This window comes from Typopeltis vanoorti, chromosome 22, assembly GCF_054136105.1.
Source record: "Typopeltis vanoorti isolate ZY-2024b chromosome 22, IOZ_Tvanoo_1.0, whole genome shotgun sequence".
Lineage (NCBI taxonomy): Eukaryota > Metazoa > Arthropoda > Arachnida > Uropygi > Thelyphonidae > Typopeltis > Typopeltis vanoorti.
The window spans coordinates 98,108,065-98,133,039 of NC_143570.1; the positions used below are offsets into that span (position 1 = coordinate 98,108,065).

General features: G+C 37.0%; 1 protein-coding gene across 1 annotated transcript in view; it reads right to left on the minus strand.

Moving 5' to 3' along the window:
• Window positions 1–24,975, minus strand: part of LOC150094582 (voltage-dependent calcium channel subunit alpha-2/delta-3-like) — a 1,537,934-nt gene that overhangs the window by 1,201,085 nt on the left and 311,874 nt on the right. The window contains exon 7 of the mRNA XM_090412095.1: window positions 19,121–19,178. Within this exon, the coding sequence (XP_090268221.1) occupies window positions 19,121–19,178 (58 nt within the window). The remainder of the gene's footprint in view (window positions 1–19,120; window positions 19,179–24,975) is intronic.

Sequence of the window (24,975 nt, forward strand, 5' to 3'; positions counted from 1 at the left end):
TGTTCTCACTGCTTAATTCCTTCTGCTCTGTTCCCACTGCTTCTGAAAATGGCATCCGTAAAGAAGCACACATCAGCGGCATGGAAAGCTTCAGAAGGAAGGTTGAGTTTTGCCCAGGATTTTTCCCAGTGGATGCACCTGCAAAAATTGCTTCATTTATGCATCAAAAAACATGAAAGATCTGTGGACTTAGAGGGAACAAAAAGAAGGAAAACATTAATGTATGTGAAAAGTATATTCATAGGTTACAGCAATTAGATATGGGAGATAGTCAGTAGTCATGACTGTAGTAGTACGGCTTAGGCAAGAGTTCATGAAAATGCAAAGTGAAATGAACCACCTGGAAGATGAGAATAAACACCTAAAGAAGAGATTAGCAGAATGGAATGAGAAGGAAGAAGTTAGTATTATGAAGAAAGAGTCAAAGGATAGTTGTATATCACTATATAGGACTCGATCATTAGAGGTGTGATAACTAATAAAGAACACAAAACATGCTTTCCTAGTAGAAAAATGAAACAAATAACTGATGCTTTGCAGAGAAGGAAAGAGCAGGAATCAGAATTACTGATAATTGTGGGCATGAATGACATAGTTGGTGAAGAAAGGAATGTAGATAGAGATTTGAAGAAGCTATTTTGAGAGGTAAAGGATAGGAGTGTTGTTGGCAAAGTCATTAGCATGTTGCCCAGATATCACAATAGTGAGTTGAGGGGAGCAGAGATGAACAAAGAGAGTTCAGTTTCTGAATCTGTGGAGTGAATTTGAAGTAAAGTTGGAATGGTTTGAAGTTAACAGATTGTATTTGAAAACGGTTGGTGGTGGGCTGGGCATTTAGAAAGGCTATTCTTTGCAAGGAAGGCACAGAATCAAGAGGTCAATGTAGCACATCCTTTCCTTTTCCGTGTGATGGTACAGTACCCCCCCTTTTTACGAGAGTGTACAGCACCATCCGAGTCCCCCCAAATTTTATCCGGGCTCCGGAACCAGCATTGGCTGATGAATCAAGCCTATGGCTGGGTCAATATTCCTGGCTGTAATCCATGTGTTCCGAAGACTTTGCCTGCTTACGAGATGAAAAACCCCAGATAAACTGGCAGGAAAAACCCTGCTGTCCATGCCCAAGACTGGCTAACTTGGCTATGGCTGAGGAAGATCCTTAAGTTCCTCACGTCATCAATGGGAATCAAACCTAGGACACTCCTTCCCCAGGCATATGGTTACGAAGTGCAAAGCCACTAGGCTAACTGCACGGACAATGTAGCAAATGATGTAAGAGTACTAGTGAAGCAGGTTAGCACAGCAAAACTGGTTGTATGTCAGGCAAAAGATGAATATGAGGTTCAAGATATGGCTGCAGCAGTAGAATGTGATGGAATGCATAAAGGCAACAATGAGACAGGTATGAATGGAAATCAGAGTAAGGATAAGGAAATCAGGATAAGGGAAACAGTAGTGGTCAGACCGAACAGAGAAGGTAGCAACTAGAATAGAGAATGATGTTGCTGGTAGAATAACCTCAAACATACAGGGATTGCTATGATTGTATACTAACGTGAGGAGTATTCAAAATAAGAGCAGAGATTTTTTTTTTTCCTTTTAGCACAGATTTGGTCACCTGCATTTCTTAGGAACCAGGAGGTGGTCAAAAAGATTCAGAGATGAGTGACCAAGATGGTAACAGGTCTGTGGAATATACTCCCAACGAGGATAGATTGAAGGTTTGTGGGTTACAAAGTTTAGTCGATAGGCAGGAAAGAGGGACATTATAGGAACTTTTAAGATATTAAAGGGTTTTTATAAAATTGATGCAAGTAAAAATTTTCAATATATGACAAATGGAGGACTAGGGGTGATCCATGGAAGTTGTGTAATTGTGTGGTTAGTAGGAGTGTGTGTGGACCAGATTTTTTGCATGGAGAGTGATGAGTGAGTGGAATGGATTGCCAGAACTGGTTGCTAGTTCCCTGACAGTGAATGGGTTCAAGGAGAGGTATGATAAGATTTGTGTGTATGATGGCTGATTTGGGTCTCCCATGGTGAGTCTCTGGACTCCATGGAGATGCTGCAAGTAATAATAATAAGAAGAAGAGAGCTGAGTATGTTGCATTGATTGAGTCAATATGCTCAAAGATAACTGATATCAGGAACTTTGTAACAGGATGATGTGATATCAGGAATAGCAATTAAAGGATACACAATTTTCTGGAAGTATAAGATAGTGAAAAGATGGGGGTGCTGTTAATGATTGCAGAGGTATTATATGTCCACAAAGTTTGGAAACTGGCAGTACATACACAGGTTTTGAATCTGTGTGATGGGATGCTGAAGTTAACAAGACTAGTATTATTAGATAGAATGCTGAGAATAGTGATTGCAAAATGTTTAGGGAAATTGGATGGGCATGAAAAAAAAAAAAAGTTGACTGATGGGAATATAGATGATAGAATTACAGGAATATAGAATGAAAGGGGAAGATAGTATACAGGAACAAGGAGAATGAGGTGGTTCAATTTTTGAGGAATAAATATCTTAATCAGCATCTGAAGCAACTAGAGGTTTTAATGTTTGGAATTTCCCAATAACTTCACAAGGTTAGTTTTTAATGAGCTATTGACATTGCAGCCATTTGGTGAAAGTGATCATGAGGTACTTGTTTGGGAAATGGTGAAACAAAAAAGAATACTGCCAAAAATGGATACATGCGGAGTATAAGGTGGGTGATTATGGAAAGCTCTGTAGTGTCGTCAACAAGCATGAACACATAGGGTAAATGAGCTGTGCAGAAAAGATGTTGACAGTGCATGGAAATTCATAAGGCAGTATCTGACACAAGTAATGCCTAGCTACAGAGCAAGAGTTAAGCAAGTAAACAGAGTAGGAGTGATGGACGAACAGTGAAATTAAGCAAGCAGTTGGAAAAGAAAATTTTATGGAGGAGGTACAAGGCAGATAGGGCGATCAGATCTGAGAGGAATATAAAGTTCAGCCTAGGAAGGTGATGAGCATAGTAAAGAATGAAAATGTGCAGTACGAGAAGAGATTGGCAGGTCAGGCCAAGGATATAGTGAAATTATTGAATGAGCACTTCATCAGAGTATATGATAGTGGAGTGAATGATGATGCTGTGCAACATGCAAAGGGAGTCAAGGAATAGGAGAATTAAAGGGAAAAAATCAGAGGTGTATCAAATGTTGCTTGAGTTAGATGTTAATAAAGCTGTAGGAATGGATGATATATTACCATGTATTTTTAAGGAATGTGCAAAAAAGTTAGCAAACAAAAGTCTTGCAGTCTTTTAACAAAAGTTTTGTAGTGGTATGTTTCCTAAGAAGTGGAATGAAGGCAAAATAGTACCACTCCACAAGCATGGTTCTAGGACCGTAATTTTCAGTTACAGACCAATCTGTATAAGTGCAGTTGTAGTCAAGGTGTTGGAGAGTTTGGTTAAGAATGGAATACAAGATGTGGTTGATTGACATAGGATTCTTTATGATGGTCAGCATGGATTTGTAAAGAGTTGGTCTTGTTTTAGCAATTTATTTGCATTTTATGAGCAGCTGATGAGTACATTAGATAAGCAAGAATCATACACAGTGATATTCTTGGATTCAGCAAAAGCATTTGATAGATTATCATATGATAAGTAGGTGTTAAAGCTGCAGAGAATGAGAATGAATAGTAAATTGGTTAGATGGATTGGAGATTGCTGTCTGAATGATACCAGCAAGTTGCATATGATGGAGCAGTGTCTCAAAAAAGAAGGGTAATCAGTAGTATGCCCAAGGGTTCTTGAGCTACTACTGTTTAACTTATCTGTAAATGATATATCACATGGATTGACTAGGGATCCTTAGTTATTTGCTGATGATGCAAAGCTGAGAATTATCAGGACTAGTGCTGATGTTAATTTTCTTCAGGAAGACTTTAATGGACTTTTGGATTGGACAAAGGAGTGAGACTCTAGTTTTAATATCAAAAAAGTTCAAGGTGTTGCATTTTCGAGTGCAGAAATATAAGGTGCTTATTGCAGGTAGTTGATGAGATATGAGATCTGGGAATGATGTTTATAGTATACTGAAGTTTGGTTGTCATATTGCAAGTGTTGCAAAGGCTGCACATTGTATTGTTGCTATGATAAGAAGTACACTAACATGCTTCTTTGGTGGTTGTGCCCCTGTATAAAGCACTGGTCAGACCACACCTGGACTGCTGTGCTCATATTTGGTCACCTGGTTTTACTGTGATCTGGAAACATTGAAGAGGGTCCAGAGTTGGCTATAGAGAGAGGTTGAAGGGATGTGGATTGCACAGTTTGGTGGATAGGAAGTAATATGTTAGAAACGTTTAGGTTAGTGAAGGGATTTTGAAAACGAGATACTGTACAGGGGACAGCATGGCTTTGTGAAGGGTAGATCATGCTTCAGTAACTTGCTCAAGTTTTATAACAAGGTGACGGCTGAACTGGATAAGGGAAATGGATTTACAGTGATACTGCTGGACCTGGCAAAGGCGTTTGACAGGATACCACATGGAATACTAATCCGTAAACTACAACATATGGGAATGGATATAGGGTTGGTGAGATGGATAGGTGGTTGGTTGATGGAGAGATATCAAAGAGTAGTTTATTCAGGAGTAGAGTCCAAAAGGCGGCCTGTGACTAGTGGTGTGCTGCAGGGTTCTGTTCTTGGACCACTGCTGTTTAATCTGTTCATTAACGATATAGGGAAGGATCTAAGTGGAACAATTCATTTGTTCGCTGATGATGCAAAGTTGGGTAGAGCAATAGTGAGTGCACAGGATGTCAAAGTCTTGCAGGATGACTTAGATAGATTGGAGTTCTGGGCTAAGGAGAATGGATGTCAATTTAATGTGACAAAATGTAAGGTTATGCATTTTAGGGTGAAAAGATTAGCAGCAGTATACCACATTGGTGGAACTGTACTCCAAGAGATTGATGAGGCCAGGGACTTGGGAGTGTTGGTGGATAAGGAGATGAAGTTTAGGGGGAACACTGCAAAAGTAGCTAAATCAGCTCATCAACTCACTTGGTTGTTGAAAAATACCTTGACGAGCAGAGACAAGCAAGTTATTGTACCTCTGTACCGAGCCTTGATAAGATCTCATCTCGATTACTGTGCCCAGATTTGGTCACCTCGGTTCCTTCTTGATGGGGAGGAGGTGGAGAGGGTCCAGAGGCGAGTGACTAAGATGATAACAGGTCTATGGAATGAACCATATGAGAACAGGTTGAAGATTTGTGGGTTGCAGAAACTAGTTGATAGGCGGAGGAGGGGAGATATGATTGAGACATTCAAATTGCTAAAGGGATTCTTAGGATTAATTCAGAGGATATTTTTGAGATCAGGACTGGTGGTGGGAGAACTAGGGGACACCTATGGAAGCTGGGCAAGAGTGTGGTTAGCAGGGGTGTTAGAGCTGGGTTCTTTACTTTTAGAGTGGTAAATGAGTGGAATAAGCTGACAGAGTCTGTTGTGGGTGCTATGACGGTGAACAAGTTCAAGACAAGGTATGATAGATACTGTGAGAATGTAATCGCATAGTTGTGTGGACATGATGTTTAGGGCCTCCCTCGATTAGTCTAAGGACTCCTGGAGTCACCCGAAATAATAATAATAATAATTTTATTGGATTAATCCAGAAGCAAATATAAAAAGAAAAAAAGTTGAGAGGTTTAGACCCTGGGGCTATTCCTGGAAGTTATGTAAGGATGTGGTGAAGAGGAGTGTGAGGAGTACATTTTTTGCATGTATTTTTTTTACAACTGTGGGTAAATGAAATGCATTACCAGAGTATGTTGTTTATTGCAGGGAGTGTTAAGAATTTTAAGATTAATATAATAAATATGTTGTCAGTTGAATGAACCTCCCACAATGAATCTGCTGACTCCATGTAGGGTGTAAAAATGATAATAATCCTCAAATATATTACTTAAATAATCTAGTTTCTAGAGAATGTGACTCTCATATTATTCTTTATTTCCTTCACTCTTCCATATTTAAATTTTTTTCTTCTTCACATTTCCATACTTATCACAATTTTCCTCATTTCACTCTTCATATACTTTATTTGTTACCTTATCTTCAACTCCACTTTGAACCCTGCATCCCTTGTTTGTTGTCATTCAGATGTTCGCCTGATCATTATTCTACTGTTAGTCACCCTCTCTTACCATTACTCTTTATCACATGCTACCCAACTGTTAATTGCACTCTTTTTCATTTGCTATCTTACCATCAGTCACATTCTTTCTTGCTGCCAGTCTCACTTAGTCCTGTAATGCCCTCTTCCATGATATCATACTCTCTCCACTATGTCTCACATTCTTACACTCCATACTGCCTTTTGCAATTTTGTTCAAGAGTGCTTACTCCAAGCTATCTATTGATTCAAAGAGACCTCACAGTCTAGTAGCACATCACACTCGCTGCATACCATTACTTACACATCTCTCTCTTATTCAATCTCTCCAAACAGACATCTGCAGCATCTCTCCACACATACTGCATTCAGAGAAATGTATCATCCTTGAAAAATTCACACCACTCACATTATTTAACTAATCAATCTATGATTAAACAAACACATCTAATAAAAACAGTAAAGTTTTAGTAAGTAAATATTTCATCCTAAGTATCTTAGGACATTGTCAGTACAGTTAATTCAAACAATACTAGGAATAACACACAGTTAGGGCGCATGATTACAATGGAATCCCAATTTGTGTGTGTGCAGTAGCGTGTTATAGAATTAAATTAAAATATATCAGGAATTTTTTTTTAAAAATTTCATTAAAATAAGATAACATATATAAAAATTATTTTACACAATTTTGTATGACAATTTCCCATACTTTAGGAATAGCATGAACGTCATTACGGTTTAGATTTGGTCTGTGAAGTAGGGCTTCAGCACTTTCTTTATATAAACGTTCATGTTTATGTAAAGATCTATGTAAAAGTTTGGTCTTTTCCCAATGGATCCTATGGTATGGGTTTTCAACTCAGTGTTGTGCGAGGCCAGATTTCGGTTTGATAAGACTGATATGGTCTTGATGTTCCGATATGCATTTATGAACAGATCTACCTGTCTGTCCATAGTAAGACAATTTACAGGAGCATGGAACCTTGTACACACCAGATAGCATCAGAGGTGAGAGTTTGTCTTTAGGAGAAGGTAACAAGTTATAGATCTGGTTGATGGGTTTGTAGGTAGTAAAGATCTATGTAAAAGTTTCGTCTTTTCCCAATGGATCCTATGGTATGGGTTTTCAACTATGTGTTGTGCAAGGCCAGATTTCTGCAGTTTGATAAGACGGATATGGTCTCAATGTTCTGAAATGTGTTTATGAACAGATCTATGATTTATGAACCTACCTGTCCATAGTAAGACAATTTACAGGAGCATGGAACCTCATACATGCCAGGTAGCATCAGAGGTGAGAGTTTGTCTTTAGGAGAAGGTAACAAAGCCCATAGGATTCCCATACCTCATGTCAAAGGCATCTCCGAACGTCCTTCAAAAATTATGAAGAAATACAAAAGACATCCCATTAATAAATAGATTTATTTATTAATGGGATGAACTTGCTACTACCTACAAACCCATCAACCAGATCTATAGCTTGTTACCTTCTCCTAAAGACAAACTCTCACCTCTGATGCTATCTGGTGTGTACGAGGTTCCATGCTCCTGTAAATTGTCTTACTATGGACAGACAGGTAGATTTGTTCATAAATGCATATCGGAACATCAAGACCGTATCAGTCTTATCAAACTGCAGAAATCTGGCTTCGCACAACACTGAGTTGAAAACCCAAACCATAGGATCCATTGGGAAAAGACCAAACTTTTACATAGATCTTTACATAAACATGAACGTTTATATAAAGAAAGTGCTGAAGCCCTACTTCACAGACCAAATCTAAACCATAATGACGTTCATGCTATTCCTAAAGTATGGGAAATTGTCATACAAAATTTGTGTAAAATAATTTTTTATATATGTTATCTTATTTTAATGTAATTTTTTTTTTCCTGATATATTTTAATTTAATTCTATAACACGCTACTGCACGCATATTGGGATTCCATTGTAATCACGTGCCCTAACTGTATGTTATTCCTAGTATTGTTTGAATTAACTGTAATGACAATGTCCTAAGATACTTAGGATGAAATATTTACTTATTGAAACTTATTACTGTGGTTATTATGTGTATTTGTTTAGTCATGAATTCTCCACAGGTTTCATTGTATAATAAAACCAATCTATGTAATACCCCACTCTCAATGCCATTTCATCTTGTTTCAGTGATTAAGGAACACACAGAAATTACCCTACTATGCAACCTAAATACTTAACCAAATATACACATGATGACAGAAAGTGGAATTAAACCTGATAATAAAATTATAAATATTCAACTCATCTCCTTACTTCAGTGGAGAAGATTTATACTCCTAAATAAATCCAGTAAAAGACTTCAGAATCCTTTAAATAAATTGAATAACTGCTGTTACAAGTTTGGTAAGAAAATCAGCAATAAAAATAAAGCGACTATGCAAATTGGATCGAACATTGAGACCAATTACCTGCAGTCTTTTGATAGAGAACCTACAGAATAAGTAAAATATCTACGTCAGCTAAATTACTTAGATATAATTTTTTAGAGAAGATGACATTTAATTTCTCATCTGTAAAAAAACTGCAGATATGAAAGTCCTGAAAAAAAATTATTGGAGTGAACACTGCATCAATGTAAGAATCATATGAAAACTGAAGATTTTAGAAAGGAACTTGATATTTTTATTAATGGGATAACCAAGATAAATAGAGGAAAACCAAGACAGAGGATAACCAAGGTCTAGATGGACTGATGAAGATAAAAGTGCTTTAGAAGAATTCGATGTGACCATATTCAACACCTGACAAATAACAAAATAATTTAAAAGAAAATTTATTAATAAAAGCTCACAATAATACAAACTTATCATGTAGCATTTTCACATAGCATCCTGAATATCCCTTGAAGGTACATCAACAATATAGTGGTGATGATAAAATATTTCTTTGTTTATTATATAATATCATTAACACATTCATGCAAGGTTTTGAATAGCACATGTGTATCAAGCAGGGACATCCTTTCTACATTGGTGAACAAACCAGTCTAACATTTAGCTACTTGATTTCTGGTACAAGAACATGGATAAGGGTGAGAGTGATCATGAGGGTACTTGTATGGGAAAGGATGAAACAAGAAAAGATTACTGCCAAAAATGGATACATGTGGAAGTATAAAGCAGATGATTATAAGAAGCTCTGTAGGCAGTCAGCATCAGTATGCTGGGTATATAAGCTGAGCAGAAAAGATGTTGACAATGCATAGAAACTCACAAGGCAGTATCTGACAAAAGCAATGTATGACTGCATACCAAAGAATAAGCGAGTAAATAGAGTGGAAGTGAAATGGATGAACAGTGAAATCAAGCAAGCTGTGCTGGAAAAGAAAATGTTATGGAGGAGGTACAAGAAAGTTGATGGTGATCAGATCCATGAAGTGTATAAAGTTTAGGCTAGAAAAATGACAAGCATGATAAAGAAAGAAAATGTTCACCTTCCTTTTAGAGTTACACAGTGATCAGTATTCATTTTAAAAATTTATGGACTTTACAACCGTGTTAAAAAACTTTTTTATTATCCCGACGTTTCGATCTTCACATCAAGATCATCATCTGGAGCATACATCAACTCAGCATATACAAGACAAGCTGAGTTACATTATTAACTGTAAGCTAAAGAAACAACGATTTGATCACATGTTATTCTACTGGCATGACCTCTAGTGAAAAAAAAAAAATTACATCAAGGTATATTCTATTTACGATGACAGGAATAAACATTCTTTCAGATGGTTTTCTTTCAGAAACAATGATGTCCTATTTTTTGTATTACAATTCTTATTTTTTCTTTTAAGATACTAGATTTTCTACAGTCCTGTTTATAGTTGTTCTTAGTGAGGAATGTTCCATGGGTTGAATATATACCTTCCATATGTTTGGGATTTTTAGACCATCATTATTGTTCAGATTGGGGTGGTTGATAATAATCTCACATGCTTCCTTAAATTTCCGTTCATACCATGTTTTAGTGCAATGTAGACAGTTAGTGTTTTTCCAGTCAATTCTGTGTAAGGTATTCAGGGCATGATCAGAAAGGTCAGCTTCACCATAATTATTATATTTAATGTGTCGTTTATGTTCTTTTTTGTCTGATAGGAATTGTGCGTCCTGTTTCTCCTATATATGGTATGTTGCAGGTACAATAAATCCGGTATACTCCAGGGTGGCCTAGTGGAGGGAGTGGGTCTTTGGATGAGTTGAGTAAGCTTTATAATTTGGTAGGAGGTTTAAAGGTGGCTTTGAGGTTGTATTTTTGTAGTACTCTGTTTATTTTGTCTGATGTTCCTTTAATGTAGGGAATGGTTATAGTTTTACTGTAGTCTGGTTTGTCTTTGTTTCTTATTTAGTTTTGTCGAGAATTTTGTTAATAGTGTTTTGGCTGTATCCATTTTTTTGTAAAGTATTAATGATAATTTTAAATTCATCTTTCAGTGCCTGTTCGTTGGAACAGATCGTCTGAGTCCTGTTTTTTAGTGTGTTGATGACACCTAGTTTTGGTGTTGGGTGGTGGTAGGAGTTTATATGTATATATTGTCCCGTATGTGTCGGTTTTCGGTAAACAGTGAAGGAAAGATTGCCAGAGGGAAGATGTGTGACAAGTGTATCCAGAAATGGAAGTATGTTGTGTTTTTCAATTTCAATTGTATGCATTTGTGTTGTTTGTTTAGGTGACTAAGGAATGTGTCTAGTGTCTGGCGGCCATGGGGCCAGATCGCAAAAACATCGTCAATGTTCAAAGAAAATGTTCAGTATGAGAGGAGATTGGCTGGTCAAGCCAAGGTTAACTCAAAGGAATTTTTCCGCTACATGACAAGCAAGAGGAAGAATAATTACGGCAGACTAATATTGGTGGACATTGGTGGACAGTCATGGCAGCAGACTAACAACTGCAAAGGATATAGTGGAATTATTGAATGAACACTTTATCAGCAAATATCATACTGGTATAAATGATCCAATACAATATGTAGAAGAGAGGCAAGTACTAGGAGTATTGGAAGTGAAAGAAATAGAGGTGTATCAGATGTTGGTTGGGTTAGATGTGAATAAGTCTGTGGGAATGGATGACATATCACCACGTATTCTTAAGGAATGTGCACCACAGTTGGTTATGCCTTTGATCTGGTTATTTAATGAAAGTTTTGCAGTGGATAGGTTTCCTAAGGAGTGGAAAGAAGGCAAAGCAGTACCACTTCTAAAACATGGTTCTAAGACAGAAGTGGTCCACCTTTGCTACAAGTTGCCAAGGGATGTACCACCTTACCTCAGTCCTGAAGATATTTTCAGGCGCAAACTTTGCGTGCTTGCACTCGGATAAAGGATTAAACTAAATTTATTATAGTCTAACCAATTGTAAAATAAACTTTTATAATGCCATATTTTAGCATTTCTGGTCAAATATCATCTACTCCAGCTGCCTTTACACATTTCAGGTTGTGATAGCTTTCTACTTCATGTACAGATATATATATATGTATATATACATAGATAGATAGATATTTCAGATGGCATTCCCGTTGAGTATTTATTACCACTATGCTGTCAGTGCTCCTTTCATTTAGCCATCTTTCAAAGTAATTCAAAATTCGAATCAAGAATATCTTTATCCTCAATTTTCATGTCCCCTTTATTATCTCTAATTCCTTTTACAGTAATCTTTCCTCCATTTCTGAGCTTTTTCAACAGCCTCTAGAATATTTTACTGATATTTATTTTCAATGTTCCTACCATTCTTCCCATTACTTTTGTTTAGCTAATTGTACACACATGTTTCTCTGTATTTCCTAGGAGCACAAGGTGACTTATTTGCTAGGAACATTTGATATGCTTTCTTATTTTCTTGACTGAGTCTTTAACTTCCTGAGTCCTCCATGAAGGTTATGATTATTCTATCCATGCAGACTACCTCATCATGTTTCAAACGCTAAGTTTTTCTTGAATAATGTTTGTGTACCTGAGTCTACAGTTCACATCTAACAGCTGTTCAACTTTGATTTGTTTTGAAACTTTCGTACACACCCTTCTTTTCAATGTGAAGGTCAATTTTATGCTGCTCAACACTAAATGGTGATCACTTCCCATTTCAAATCCTCTGCATATTCATGTCCTGAACCAGTGAGAAAACATTGGTGTTGACAACAACATAGTCAATAAGACTTTTCTTATTCCTTGCATCTTCTTTCCATGTGAATTTGTGTACATTTTTATGTTGGAACATGGTGTTAGTAATAACTAGTCCATGTCCTGAGCAGAAATCTAGCAGGGTGCTTATCATTATGATTAGCTTTACTCTTTTCTCCAAAATTTCTTAAAACATTCATTCTTATATGTCTGGTAATCAATTACCACTCTGCTGTTTAGATCTCCAACAAGGACCAACTTTTCCTTTTTTTGTTGTGTCAGTTACCTTCTCTAATGCCTCAAAAAATTTCTTCATTTCTACCTTAATAGAATGTTCTGTGGGACCATAAGCACAAATAAGTCTCATTGTCCAGTTCTCCATTTTGATATTAGCCCACATCACTCTACTTGAATCATTTACTACTCTGCTGTTTAGATCTCCAACAAGGACCAACTTTTCCTTTTTTCTTATTGCCTGCCACTCAAGAAGACATTTAGTGTTTAATATATAGCTACTCTTTTCCCTGATTGTTATTTCCTGAATGTAGACTATCTTACATGTTTTTGTCTTCTTTGTTTCGGTAATACCTATTGTATCTATGTGGTACTTATCCAATTCTTCTGCTAGTTCCATTTCTTTTCCATTGATGCATCTTATGTTGATGGTGCCAATCTTGATCTCTGCTGATGTTGAGTTTGGGTTTGTTCCAGTAGATGACTTTCACTGTTCACCCTGGTTCCCTGATGAAAACAATGGTGGCCCTGTTTAACCAGGCAACACTCGAGCTGGCATGAAACTCCATCATTTTGAGTTATGGTTTAAGCCAATAATAATACAATTTGGTCAGCTAAATCATACACTGCCAGTTCATCCTCATTTGTTCAGTATCCAGATAGATACCCAAAAGGGGTGCACCACAAGAGGGTGAGAATTGGACATTAGTTCTCTGCATTCTCCAAAAGCTGGATAACTGGGAGGAGACCTCCCAGTTATCCAGCTTTGACCCTTCAGCACCCCATATGGTCACTCCTGTACCTCAGTGGGTTTTGGAGTGAAGCTAGAAGTGAAGGTCACAGATGCCTTTTCACAAAGAGTAGGACAATCAAAATCATCCATTCTCCTGGTGGGATTCAAATCCACAGCATCTTGGCTGGAGAGCAGATATGCTAACCACTCGGCCAACCATTGTATTCTGTTAATATATTTAAATATCTTAACATGATTTTGTTTATGGAAAATATTATTATCAGTTTACATAATTGAAAATGAAATGAAAAATGCATAAAATATTGTTATGTTGATAAAATATGTGTTAAAACGATATTTTACTGTAAGAAAAATATAGCAGCAGTGTTTGTAGTTTTGCTCTTAGTGGTTGACTGATGAGGCCATTAAAACATAGCTAGGAGGCATGTTTCTTTTTGGAAACATGCCTCCTAGCTATGTTATTGGTAGAAAAAGCTTATCATTCAGCAGCATGAAGAATCAGCAAGATATAATACAAATCCTCCAGTGCTGATGGAATAAAATACCTGTGGATGTTTTTTTTTTTTATACTGAGTGCAATGAAATCATAATCAAGTGGAAAAGAAACTTCATCACACTGTAAATAAACATATTCAACCTGCAATTATTGAAAAGAACTTCTCTTTGCTGTTTGTGATACCTGGTTGTCATGACATCATATATACAGTAGATCATATGTTCTTCTGTGATATAAAATGTCATGACAACCAGGTATCATTTTGTCTCTCTATGTTTATATATATATAGAAAGACAAAAAAAAATTATAACAAATAAACGACTATAAGGGGGAGTTGTTGGAAGTTTTTCCACTTGGTATATATACTATAAATTAAAGATAATAAGAAATTATATACTTGGTTTAATCCATTATCCAAGTGAAAGCAAACAAAGTTTGCATCTGAAGTATTTTCAGAACTAGGACAACTCATATATAGAAGTTAATGACTTCACATCGGTTGCCTTAATATCCCATAATGCAAAGCACATATCCTTCCAGACATGTATAATGCTATGCGTTATGGGAAGGGTCACTACCCAGACTGGTTTCACTATATAAGTGAAGGGAGGTTTCCAAAAACTCAGGCAATCCCCCAGATCACTCTAAACTCAGCAAGTGCAAGTGACCCAAAGGATCATTTTACTCAGCGGTGGTTCCACTCAGTGACAGGCCCATCTGTCACAGAGAGGAACCCTCAGCAGCAGCTCTAAAACATCAGCCCAGCTGTATGTGTTGTGATGGGTAGGCTCGGTGGGTCTGCCACCCAGACTGGTTTCACTATATAAGTGAAGGGAGGTTTCCAAAAACTCAGGCAATCCCCCAGATCACTCTAAACTCAGCAAGTGCAAGTGACCCAAAGGATCATTTTACTCAGCGGTGGTTCCACTCAGTGACAGGCCCATCTGTCACAGAGAGGAACCCTCAGTAGCGGCTCTAAAACATCAGCCCAGCTGTATGTGTTGTGATGGGTAGGCTCGGTGGGTCTGCCACAACCATGTTGTTGGATTCTGAGTAGTTGGCTAGTATTTGTCCATTTTTATGGATAGAACGGCTGTTCCAGTCAGGATGCTTAGAGTTAAAGTCGCCGGCCATGATGACAGGCTCCCTGTTGTCGAGTACGGTGTTCAGATCTGAGAACAGGAATGTTTTTTTTGCAGAGGATTGTAAACTGCGAAGATTTTTAGATTACTCGCCGAACACGTAGGAATTTCAATGCCTGTAATCTCAAGATTAGTGGTGGATGGAACATTTATAGAGTGATGACTGATGTAATTCTTTATGTAAATAGCAGTGCCACTGCCTCTGCAGGATAATCTGTCTGTTCTGTACAGCTAGTATCCACTAATTTTGGGATTATCTGATGGTCGCAGATGGGTTTCATGTAGCAAGAGTAGATATGGCCGATGTCTTTGGGCAAACTCCTGGAGCTCCAAGACCTTACCCCTTAGGCCGTTCGTATTCCATGCTATGATCTGCAAAGAATCTGGTTTTAATTCATTTCTGCTCATTGGTGAGCACTGAGATAATGGCTTGTGTATCCTTTAGAAATCTATTAGTAGAACTTGGTGAAGGGATGGATCTGCTAAAATCCTACAGCATATTTACGAGAGAAGAGGTAATGATAGCAGTTTATATGTGGTGTTGACTGTTCCCGGGATGACTGTTTAGGACAAGTTACATCCGCATATGTCCTAGACTGTTGTTGCAGAGTTACTTCTTTTGGAAATCTCTGGCTTCGGCAGATGGGCACCTGACCCTTTGTGTTGATCTTCAGAGGCTGTGAAGTAATCTCTGACGTAGGTGTGCTGAGTGAGGAAGAAAATGTTTCTACTTCTGTTTTTCTATTTCTTGGATTGTGAGCGCATCCTTTGTAGTTGGCAGTGTGAGGACCGCCACAATTGGCACATTTAGCCAGGGTAGATCTTGGTTTAGTGCATGTATCTGTTGGGTGGCCGATCCCACATTTTAAACATTTGAATTCAGCCTTGCACATTTTCTGGGCATGACCAAACCTTTGACATCTATGGCACTGCCTTGTTGAAGCCCTTTTTCTTAATGGTTCTATAGTAATTTTCAATCCACAGATGGATGTCAGTCATATATGTGCTTATAAGCTTGGCTGATCTCTACTAGAACCAGTGGCATTGGAGTCTTGTCTTTTTTGGTCATTCTGCTGACCTTAACGGGTGGTAGGTCTTGCTGGTGTAGACCCGCAGCCACTTCTTCTGTGGACACGTCTTCCAAAACACCTCTAAACACTACCTTCAGGTTTTTCTCTGATCCTAGTGAAAAGATGTGGTACTGTATACCTTTGGCATTTAATTCACCAGTTAACCTTCGATAATCCATCACAGACCTGGGTTGGATTTTAATACCATTCTTCGCTTGACTGTATGAAATTTGTAGATTGGACATCCATTTTTTTTCTTTTCTCGCAGAATAATCGGAGGTATCTTTTCCCTTGAGGAGGTAGGAGAGTCCAGGACAGGACCGTCTTCTTCCATTCGATCTGCTTTGGGTGGTTCAGAGGCTGCAGTTTTGCATTTTTTTGCAAGCACAAACCTCCTGATAATCACTGTGATCTGCAAGGGAATTATCATCATCTGTTGTTGCTATTTCGCTGGTGCTGTCTTGAGGGATGCTGGAAAGAAGTTCTGAGAGTTGAGGATCATCTGTATCAATCTCTTTTATTTGATGAATCATGACTTTTCCTGGCTATTTAGTGTGCAGTAGATTGCCTACATGCTTGAAGATAGCCAGAAGTTCTTTGAAATTAAGTCCTTCATATGGTGCCTCCATGGCTAGCCCTAAACTTTGTTCTGTGCTGTCTTGGGGGATGCTGGAAAGAAGTTCTGAGAATTGAGTGTCATCTGTATCAATCTCTTTTATTTGATGAATCATGACTTTTCCTGGCTATTTAGCATGCAGTAGATTGCCTACATGCTTTAAGATAGCCAGAAGTTCTTTGAAATTAAGTTCTTCATATGGTGCCTCCATGGTTAGCCCCAAACTTTGTTCTGTGGGGCAGGACATGCCTTGCCCTTATCACAATAATAAATAGACAGTTGCTTATCAAGTACAGTATATGAAACAATGCCGATACTAATGGCAGTAGGCCTAGCGTATCGCCCTTGTTGTAAATTCAGTTGACTTACCTGGGTAAACCTCTTTGAAAAATAAACCGTCTATTTATGGTAGCAAAACAATTAACTACTAGTAAATTAACTAATCAAAAAACTTCTTAAATCACATTTTACTATATCTCAGCAAAAGACTATATAGTATACAAGCATTCCCAATCACATATCGTTGTCCATCTTTTTTCATCTTCTGGTGATATCAAGTTGAAGTAATGCAGAAGTCATATTTTCATATATGAGTAGCAAAAAGGTGTCACACATTATTATTAAAATACTCTGGATTAGAGATAGTTGTTGGAAGTTTTTCCAATTGGTTATACTATAAATTAAATTAAAAATACCAAGAAATTATATACTTGGTTTAATCCTTTATCCAAGTGTAAGCGAACAAAGTTTGCACCTGAAATATTTTCAGGACTGGGGTAACTCATATTTAGAAGCTAATGACTTCACATCACTTGCCTTAGTATCCCATAATGCAAAGCACGTATCCTTGAATAAAGGATTAAACGAAGTATATAATTTCTTGTAATCTTTAATTTATATAATTTCTCGTGCAATTGTATGCAAGAAAATTTGTTGCCGCTGTTTCCTTTAGCAAGCTTGAGGATTGATGAAGAACATTTGTCTTGATTTTTCCAGAACAAGATAGTCAAGTTCTGTTCTCTGTTATATCTGTTTAAGTCTCTGACCAAAATATCTTAATTTCTACCTTTGCTGATATTTTATATTTAATGCCAGAAGAGACCCAATATTTTAAGCTATGTGTGTATGCATAGGCAAAGGTCACTATTGTGACCCTTTTTCTGGCACCTTTTCTATTTTGGACAGACTGGCCATTCTGTCTTGATTAGAATTGAAGAACATTAAGAAAATATTACATTTTTGAAATCCAAAAAAAGTCTGGCTTTCTCACACTAGGCACAGAGTTCTGTGGAACCAGACAAAACTTCTTCATTCTAGCAAGTTCAAATTCAATCATCTTTTCCTTGAAACATGTGAAATACTATGACATCATCCAAACCTGAACCAATCAGTCTGTATGCCAATATCCAAGTTTTGGGAAGTTATTGCTATTGATTGTTCATACTTTTTTAAATTAATTAATTATTTTAAATTATTTTTATCTACACAACTTACTATAATTGTTCCCTTGAACTTTAGTAGTGTAATATCATATTTCAGCTGTGACCGAGACAGGAACTAATATCCACATGATTTATGACTCATTATTGTGATTCATCTTTTGAATGTAGTTAATAGACCAAAATTATCGATCTCCCTAATGAAGTCCATATAATACTCGATGAAATATATTGGAGTTTTTGAATAAATTCTATATAATTTTTATTATATGTGTAAGTCGTGAAAGTTATTTTGTATATCAATGATACTGAGATGGGTTTAACCGGTGATATACAACTATTTGCTGATGGTGCAAAACTGGGGAGAGTAATAGGGTATCAAGATGTTGTGGCCTTAGGAGGGCTTGAACAGATTGTGTGAGTGGGCAATAGCATGGCATTATCAGTTCAATGTTGCAACATGTAAGGTTCTGAAATCTAGCAGGCAACAACTGGATGTAAAGTTTGTCTCCTCACCTTCCTACAAAATTTCTCCACTTGGTGGCAAGAAATATTTCAGTGGTGATGGAAAAGGATCTGAAGTTCAGAGGTCACATTGCACAATGTTATGAAGTCATCACAAGTGAAGACAGATTAAGGAATGTGGTTTGCAAAGCCTTGTGAACAGGAATGATTTAGTGTAGAATGTTTATGGAAGCATGTGTAATTGAGACATTTAAATTGGTAAATGTGTTGTTAATGGACTGATGTGGAAGAAATAGAACTTTTTTTATAGAACGGGAGAAGGGGTAGAACAAGGGGACTTCCATGGAAGCTGTATAAGGAGGGTGTCAGCAGGGGCATAACGAGCAGGTTCTTTGCATGGAGAGTAATTGGAAAGTGGAATGCATTGTTTGATATTGTAGTGAATGTAGATACATTGAATGAGTTTAAAGCATGGCTTGATAGGTTTTTTTGCACAACAGCATGTACCTCCCACAACGAGTCTGATTCTATGGAGGTCTGGTATAAATAATAATAATGATAATAAAAACTTACCACTGTCTCATACGACAATCATACATATCTGGGCCTTCTGGTACTTTCCATTTCAGTGCTAAAAGAAAAACAAACATAACACATAAAGTAACAAAGCAGAACCTGTTGTTTTACTTGTATTCTAATAAATAACATATTTTGCATTATGCCAAAACAATTACCTATTAAATGTAGTAAAATTATTAAATTATTAATTATGAATTATAAATTAAGCATTACAATATTTAATGAAAAGTGATTCCAGTTCTAGAGTTTATTCCAATATAATTATGGTCCCTCTGCTTCTCTTTCCTTCTTGCCTGCTCATACCAGACCTGTAATTTAATTCTATTTAATAAGAAACCGAAGAACGTGTGCTGCTAGTGTCAAAAGTGGTAGCGATGTATTTGAATGCCAATAAGAAAAGTGTTATGAAATTATACTGTATAACTTTTTTCTAATAGTACTTTGATGTAATAGCCAGACCTGGATATGGAGTTTGTCTAGTGGAATTGTGATTTTAAATGTTGGTTTCGTTTGTTAAATGTGATAGTCGACACACATATATATATATATATATATAATAAATTTAGTTTAATCTTTTATCCAAGTGTAAGCAAACAAAGTTTGAACCTGAAAATATCTTCAGGACTGAGATAAGGTGGTACATCCCTTGGTAACTCATAGCAAAGATGGACCAAGCTCTCATCACTCTTTCTCTCAGTATCTCCCATAATGCAAAGCACATCTCCTTTGGGAGATGTATATGTATACTGCCACGCATTAAGGGAAGGGCCACTACCCAGACCGGTTTCGACCTTTATTGAGGTCTCGTCAGTGGGAGTCAGACTCAGAGTGGTGATACTAAGGCAAAAGCAATGGAGAGGTCATATATACCTATATTAGTTGTGAACCAGTGTACCACCTTATTATTATTAAATAAACTTCCAATATCTTTCTCTAAATCCAGAGTAATTTAATAATAAGGTGGCACACCGGTTGACAACTCATATAGGTAAATATGACCCCTCCATTGCTTTTGCCTTAGTATCACTACTCTGGGTCTGACTCCCACTGACGAGATCTAAATAAAGGTCGAAACCGGTCTGGGTTGTGGCCCTTCCCTTAATGCATGGCAGTATACATATCCACAAGGAGATGTGCTTTGCATTATGGGAGATACTGAAACAAAGAGTCATGAGAGATTGGTCCACCTTTGCTGCGAGTTGCCAAGGGATGTACCACCTCACCTCAGTCCTGAAGATATTTTTAAGGTGCAAACTTTGTTTGCTTACACTTGGATAAAGGATTAAACTAAATTTATTATAGTCTAACCAAGTGCAAAATAAACTTCCAATATATATATATATATATATATTAATAATATTCTCTAATTTAATATATATATATATATATATATATATATATATATATATATTAAATTAGAGAATTTTTAGTAATAATTCTTGGCCGTCGTAAGTTCGAATAGTCGTACGTCGAGTCGAGGACTACCTGTATGTGTGTGTGTGTGTGTATATACATACATACAGGTAGTCCTCGATAGATATATATATATATATATATATATATATACATATATATATAGAGAGAGAGAGAGAGAGAGAGAGATAGGTAGTCCTCGACTTACGACGACTCGACGTACAACGACAAAGAATTATTATTAAAAATAATTCAACTTTGCCACCAGCATATACATATATATGCTGGTGGCAAAGTTGAATATATATATATATATATATATATATATATATATTCAACTATATACATCACATCACTTTTGCATATGCATTGCAGTCTTGCCATTAGTCGACAAACAAAGCCTATCACCAATATGCAATAGCTGCTGCTATGATTGAACCACTTCTAACTTATCACAGGCTTTGGTAGGTTTGTTGATAATCGGCAGTCGATGTGTTCATTTATCTCATTGCAATTTTTGTATCTTGTCAAAACCCTATCATGTCCAGTAAGAGAAGTAATACTACTGATGAAAATTCCAACATAAAAAAGAAGGCGATGAAAGCTTTAAATTCATCATCATCATCAAATTCTTGCCATGTACCCTCGAGGGATGTACAGGATATGATAGTACCACATGAAAAATTTAAATCATTACTAATTTCCTATCTACAATTTTCCTCCAAATCAGTCTGTTACTTGTCAAGACTCCAACATTATCAGATCTTATATTTCTATTGTCTAAGGCACTTTGTACCGTATCAATCCACCTATATCTTGCTCTTCCTCTGGGTCGTTTTCCTGCCAACCTGGCAGAGAACACTTGTTTTGCTAATCTTTCCTCACCCATTCTGTTTAAGTGACCATACCACCTGAGATTAGCTCTGCTAATGCATTCCTGGATGCTGACAATGTCAAGTTCTTTCCTAACATCCTCCTTTTTAATATGATATTGCCATTGATGCCATCTGTTCATGCCATCTAATCTTTCTCAGGACTCTCATATCTGTGGTCTCTAGTCTTTGGTCAAGTGTTTTACTTCTGACCCAGCTCTCAGATCCATAAGTTAAAACTGGTTTGAACACTGTCTTGTATACAGCTAATTTAGTGTTCCGACTAATTTCTCTCTTATTCCATATGAATTTATTCAATTGACTTCCGACAATACCAGCTTTGCTGATTCTGTTGTCTATTTCTATATTTAATTTACCATCTTCACTAAAAATTGTGCCTAAGTAGCTGAAATGTTTTACTTGTTCCACAGGTTCTATATTCACAACACAGTTGACATTTTCAATGATTCTGCCTATTTTCATTGTCTTTGACTTTTAATTGCTGACCTTCATGCCATATCTATTACAACAGTTATTCAATTTAGTCAGGGAATCTTGCAGACTTGTAACAGATTTATTTAGAAGTATAATATCGTCTGCATAAAGCAAAGAGCTGACATTAACATCTCCAATTTTGATATCATGTTTAATACCACTTTCCTTCATAATGTGATCCATATAGATAAAGAATAACAGAGGGGATAATGTACATCCTTGTCTCACATCAGATTTAATATTAAACCATCTTCCTATACTTTCTTCAATTCTAACTGCTGACTTGCAACTCAAATAAAGACTAAGCATTGCTTGATATAATGCCCCATTGACACCATATAACTGTAGCGTTGAATAGCTTCTCTCTTGGCACCTTGTCATATGCCTTTTCCAGATCGACAAAACTTAAATACAGATATTTGTTATATTGCCATGCTTTCTCAACTATTTGTCGTAATGTGAAGATCTGATCCTGACAGCCTCTATTTGGCCTGAATCCAGCTTGTTTTTCACCAAGCTTTTCTTCCACAATTCTTCTCAACCGTTTCTCAAGTGACTGTCAAGTATACTGGCATAAATCTTGCCCAGAACACTCAATAGGGAAATACCTCTGTAATTCTCACATTCTGTTTTATTTCCCTTTTTATATATGGGTACTATTAGAGCTCTACTCCAATAATCAGGAATTCGTCCCTCTGTCCAGGCTTTCTGAACTATGCAGTGCAGCCACTGTAAGACCCTTATATCACCATACATCAGCATTTCTGGTCGAATATCTGGTCCAAAGTCCTCCCATGTAGAAGTAGGGAGATACTTGTTCCAATGTATAAGGCTTTGATTAGGCCACACTTAGACTATTGTGCCCAGATTTGGTCACCGGGTTTTCAGAAGGATGAAGAGATGTTGGAAAGGGTCCAAAGGCGAATGACTAAGGTAGTTTCTGACCTCTGGAATGTTGAGTATGAGGAAAGATTGAAAAGATGTAATTTGCAGAGTCTTGTGGAGAGAAGGAAGAGGGGAGATATGATAGAGACCTACAAGTTGGTAAGGGGTTGTTATAGGATCAATGGTGGAGAAGTTCTACAGAGAATAGTGGGAGATCAGGGGAGAACCAGAGGTCATCCCTGGAAACTGTATAAGGAGGGTGTGAGTAAGGGAGTGAGAGGCAGGTTTTTTTCGTGCAGAGTTGTGAGTGATTGGAATGCCCTGCCTGAGAGCGTGGTGTCTGCAAGTAGTTTGAATGTGTTTAAGACACGGTATGATGAGATGTGTGTGTAAGATAAAAGGACCTCCTAGATGAGTCTTTGACTCCATGAGGTCTTGTTTTCATAATAATAATAATAATAATATCATCTACTCCTGCTGCCTTTCCACATTTCAAGCCTTTGATGGCTTTTTCTACTTCAAGTATGGATATGTATTCCTGACTGCATGTCTGGTCGGTGTTTTTTACCACTATGCTATCACTGCTTGTTTCACTTAGCAATTTTTCGAAGTAATTACTCCATACTTCAAGGATATCTTTTTCTCCCGTTTTCATGTCACCTTTATCATCTCTAACTCCTTTTACTGCACTCTCTCCTCCATTTCTAAGCTTCTTCAGCAACCTCCAGAATATTTTGCTACCTTCTTGATATTTATTTTCTATGTTCTTGCCAAAGTCCTCCCATGACTTTTGTTTAGTTTATTTTACACAACCTCACCACATGCCTCTCTGGCTGAATCAATCAGGTTTTTCTTCATGGTTTGCCACTGAATCTCCAAGGTTTGGTTCTTGTTCTCAAACTCTTTCATTTTTTCTTCAATAATCTTTGTGTATTTTTCTACAGTTCACATCTGAAAGCTGCTCAACTCTTATTCGATTTAATACTTTCTTATATGTCATTCTTTTCAATATGAAATTCAATTTTATCCTGCTCAAGATTAAATAGTGATCACTTCAAATTTCAAATCCTCTGTACACTCTAGTGTCCTGCACACCAGGAAGAAAAAAAATATCACTATCAACAATAACAGAGTCATTGAGACTTTTCTTATTCCTTGCCTCTCTCCATGTGAATTTGTGCACATTTTTGCGTTGGAACATGGTGTTAGTAATAACCAGTCCATGTTCTGAGCAGAAATCCAACAGGTATTTGCCATTATTGTAAGCTTTGCACCTTTCTCCAAATTTTCCCAAAATATTTTTGTATGGCTGACAATCACTTCCTACTCTGCTATTTAGATCTCCAACAAGGACCAACTTTTCCTTTTTCATTGTGTCAGTAGCTTTCTCTAGAGCCTCAAAAAATTCCTCCACTTCTACCTTAGTAGAACCTTCTGTGGGACCATAGGCACAAATAAGTCTCATTGTCCAGTTCCGCATTCTGATATTTGCCCACATTACTCTACTTGACACTGTCTGCCATTCAAGAAGATTAGCCTCATATTTAGTGTTGAATACTATGGCTACTCTTTCTTTTCCTTGATTGTAATTGCCTGAATATAACATTTTGTATTTATTGCTCAGAAAGATCTCACCAATTATTGTCTCTTTTGTTTCGGTCATCCCTATTATGTCGATCTGGTACTTATCTAATTCCTCAGATAGCTCCATTTCTTTGCCATTGAGGCTTCTTATGTTGATAGTATCAATCTTTAATTCTAGTGATGTTCAGTTGGGGTGTGATTTCAGATTTGTTCCAGTAGCTGACTTTTCACTGTTCGCCCTGGTTCCCTGGCAAAAACAACAAGGGCCTTGTTTAACTGAACGATGCCCCAGCCGGCATGAAATTTTGTCATGTTGCACCATCATTTTGTATACTGGTTTAAGTCAATAAGAATAGAACACTATTAACAAAATTCTCTACTAGACCTCAATAAAAAACAAAGATAAACCAGACTACAATAAAACTATAACCAAATTTAGTGTGAGCAAACAAAGTTTGCGCCTGAAAGTATCTTCAGGACTGGGGTAAGGTAGTACAACACTGGGAAACTCATTGCAAAGGTGGAGCAAGTGTAGAAGAAGAAGAAAATTCTGTGGAGGGTATATAATGAGAAATGAGTAAATGCCTGAATACAACAAAC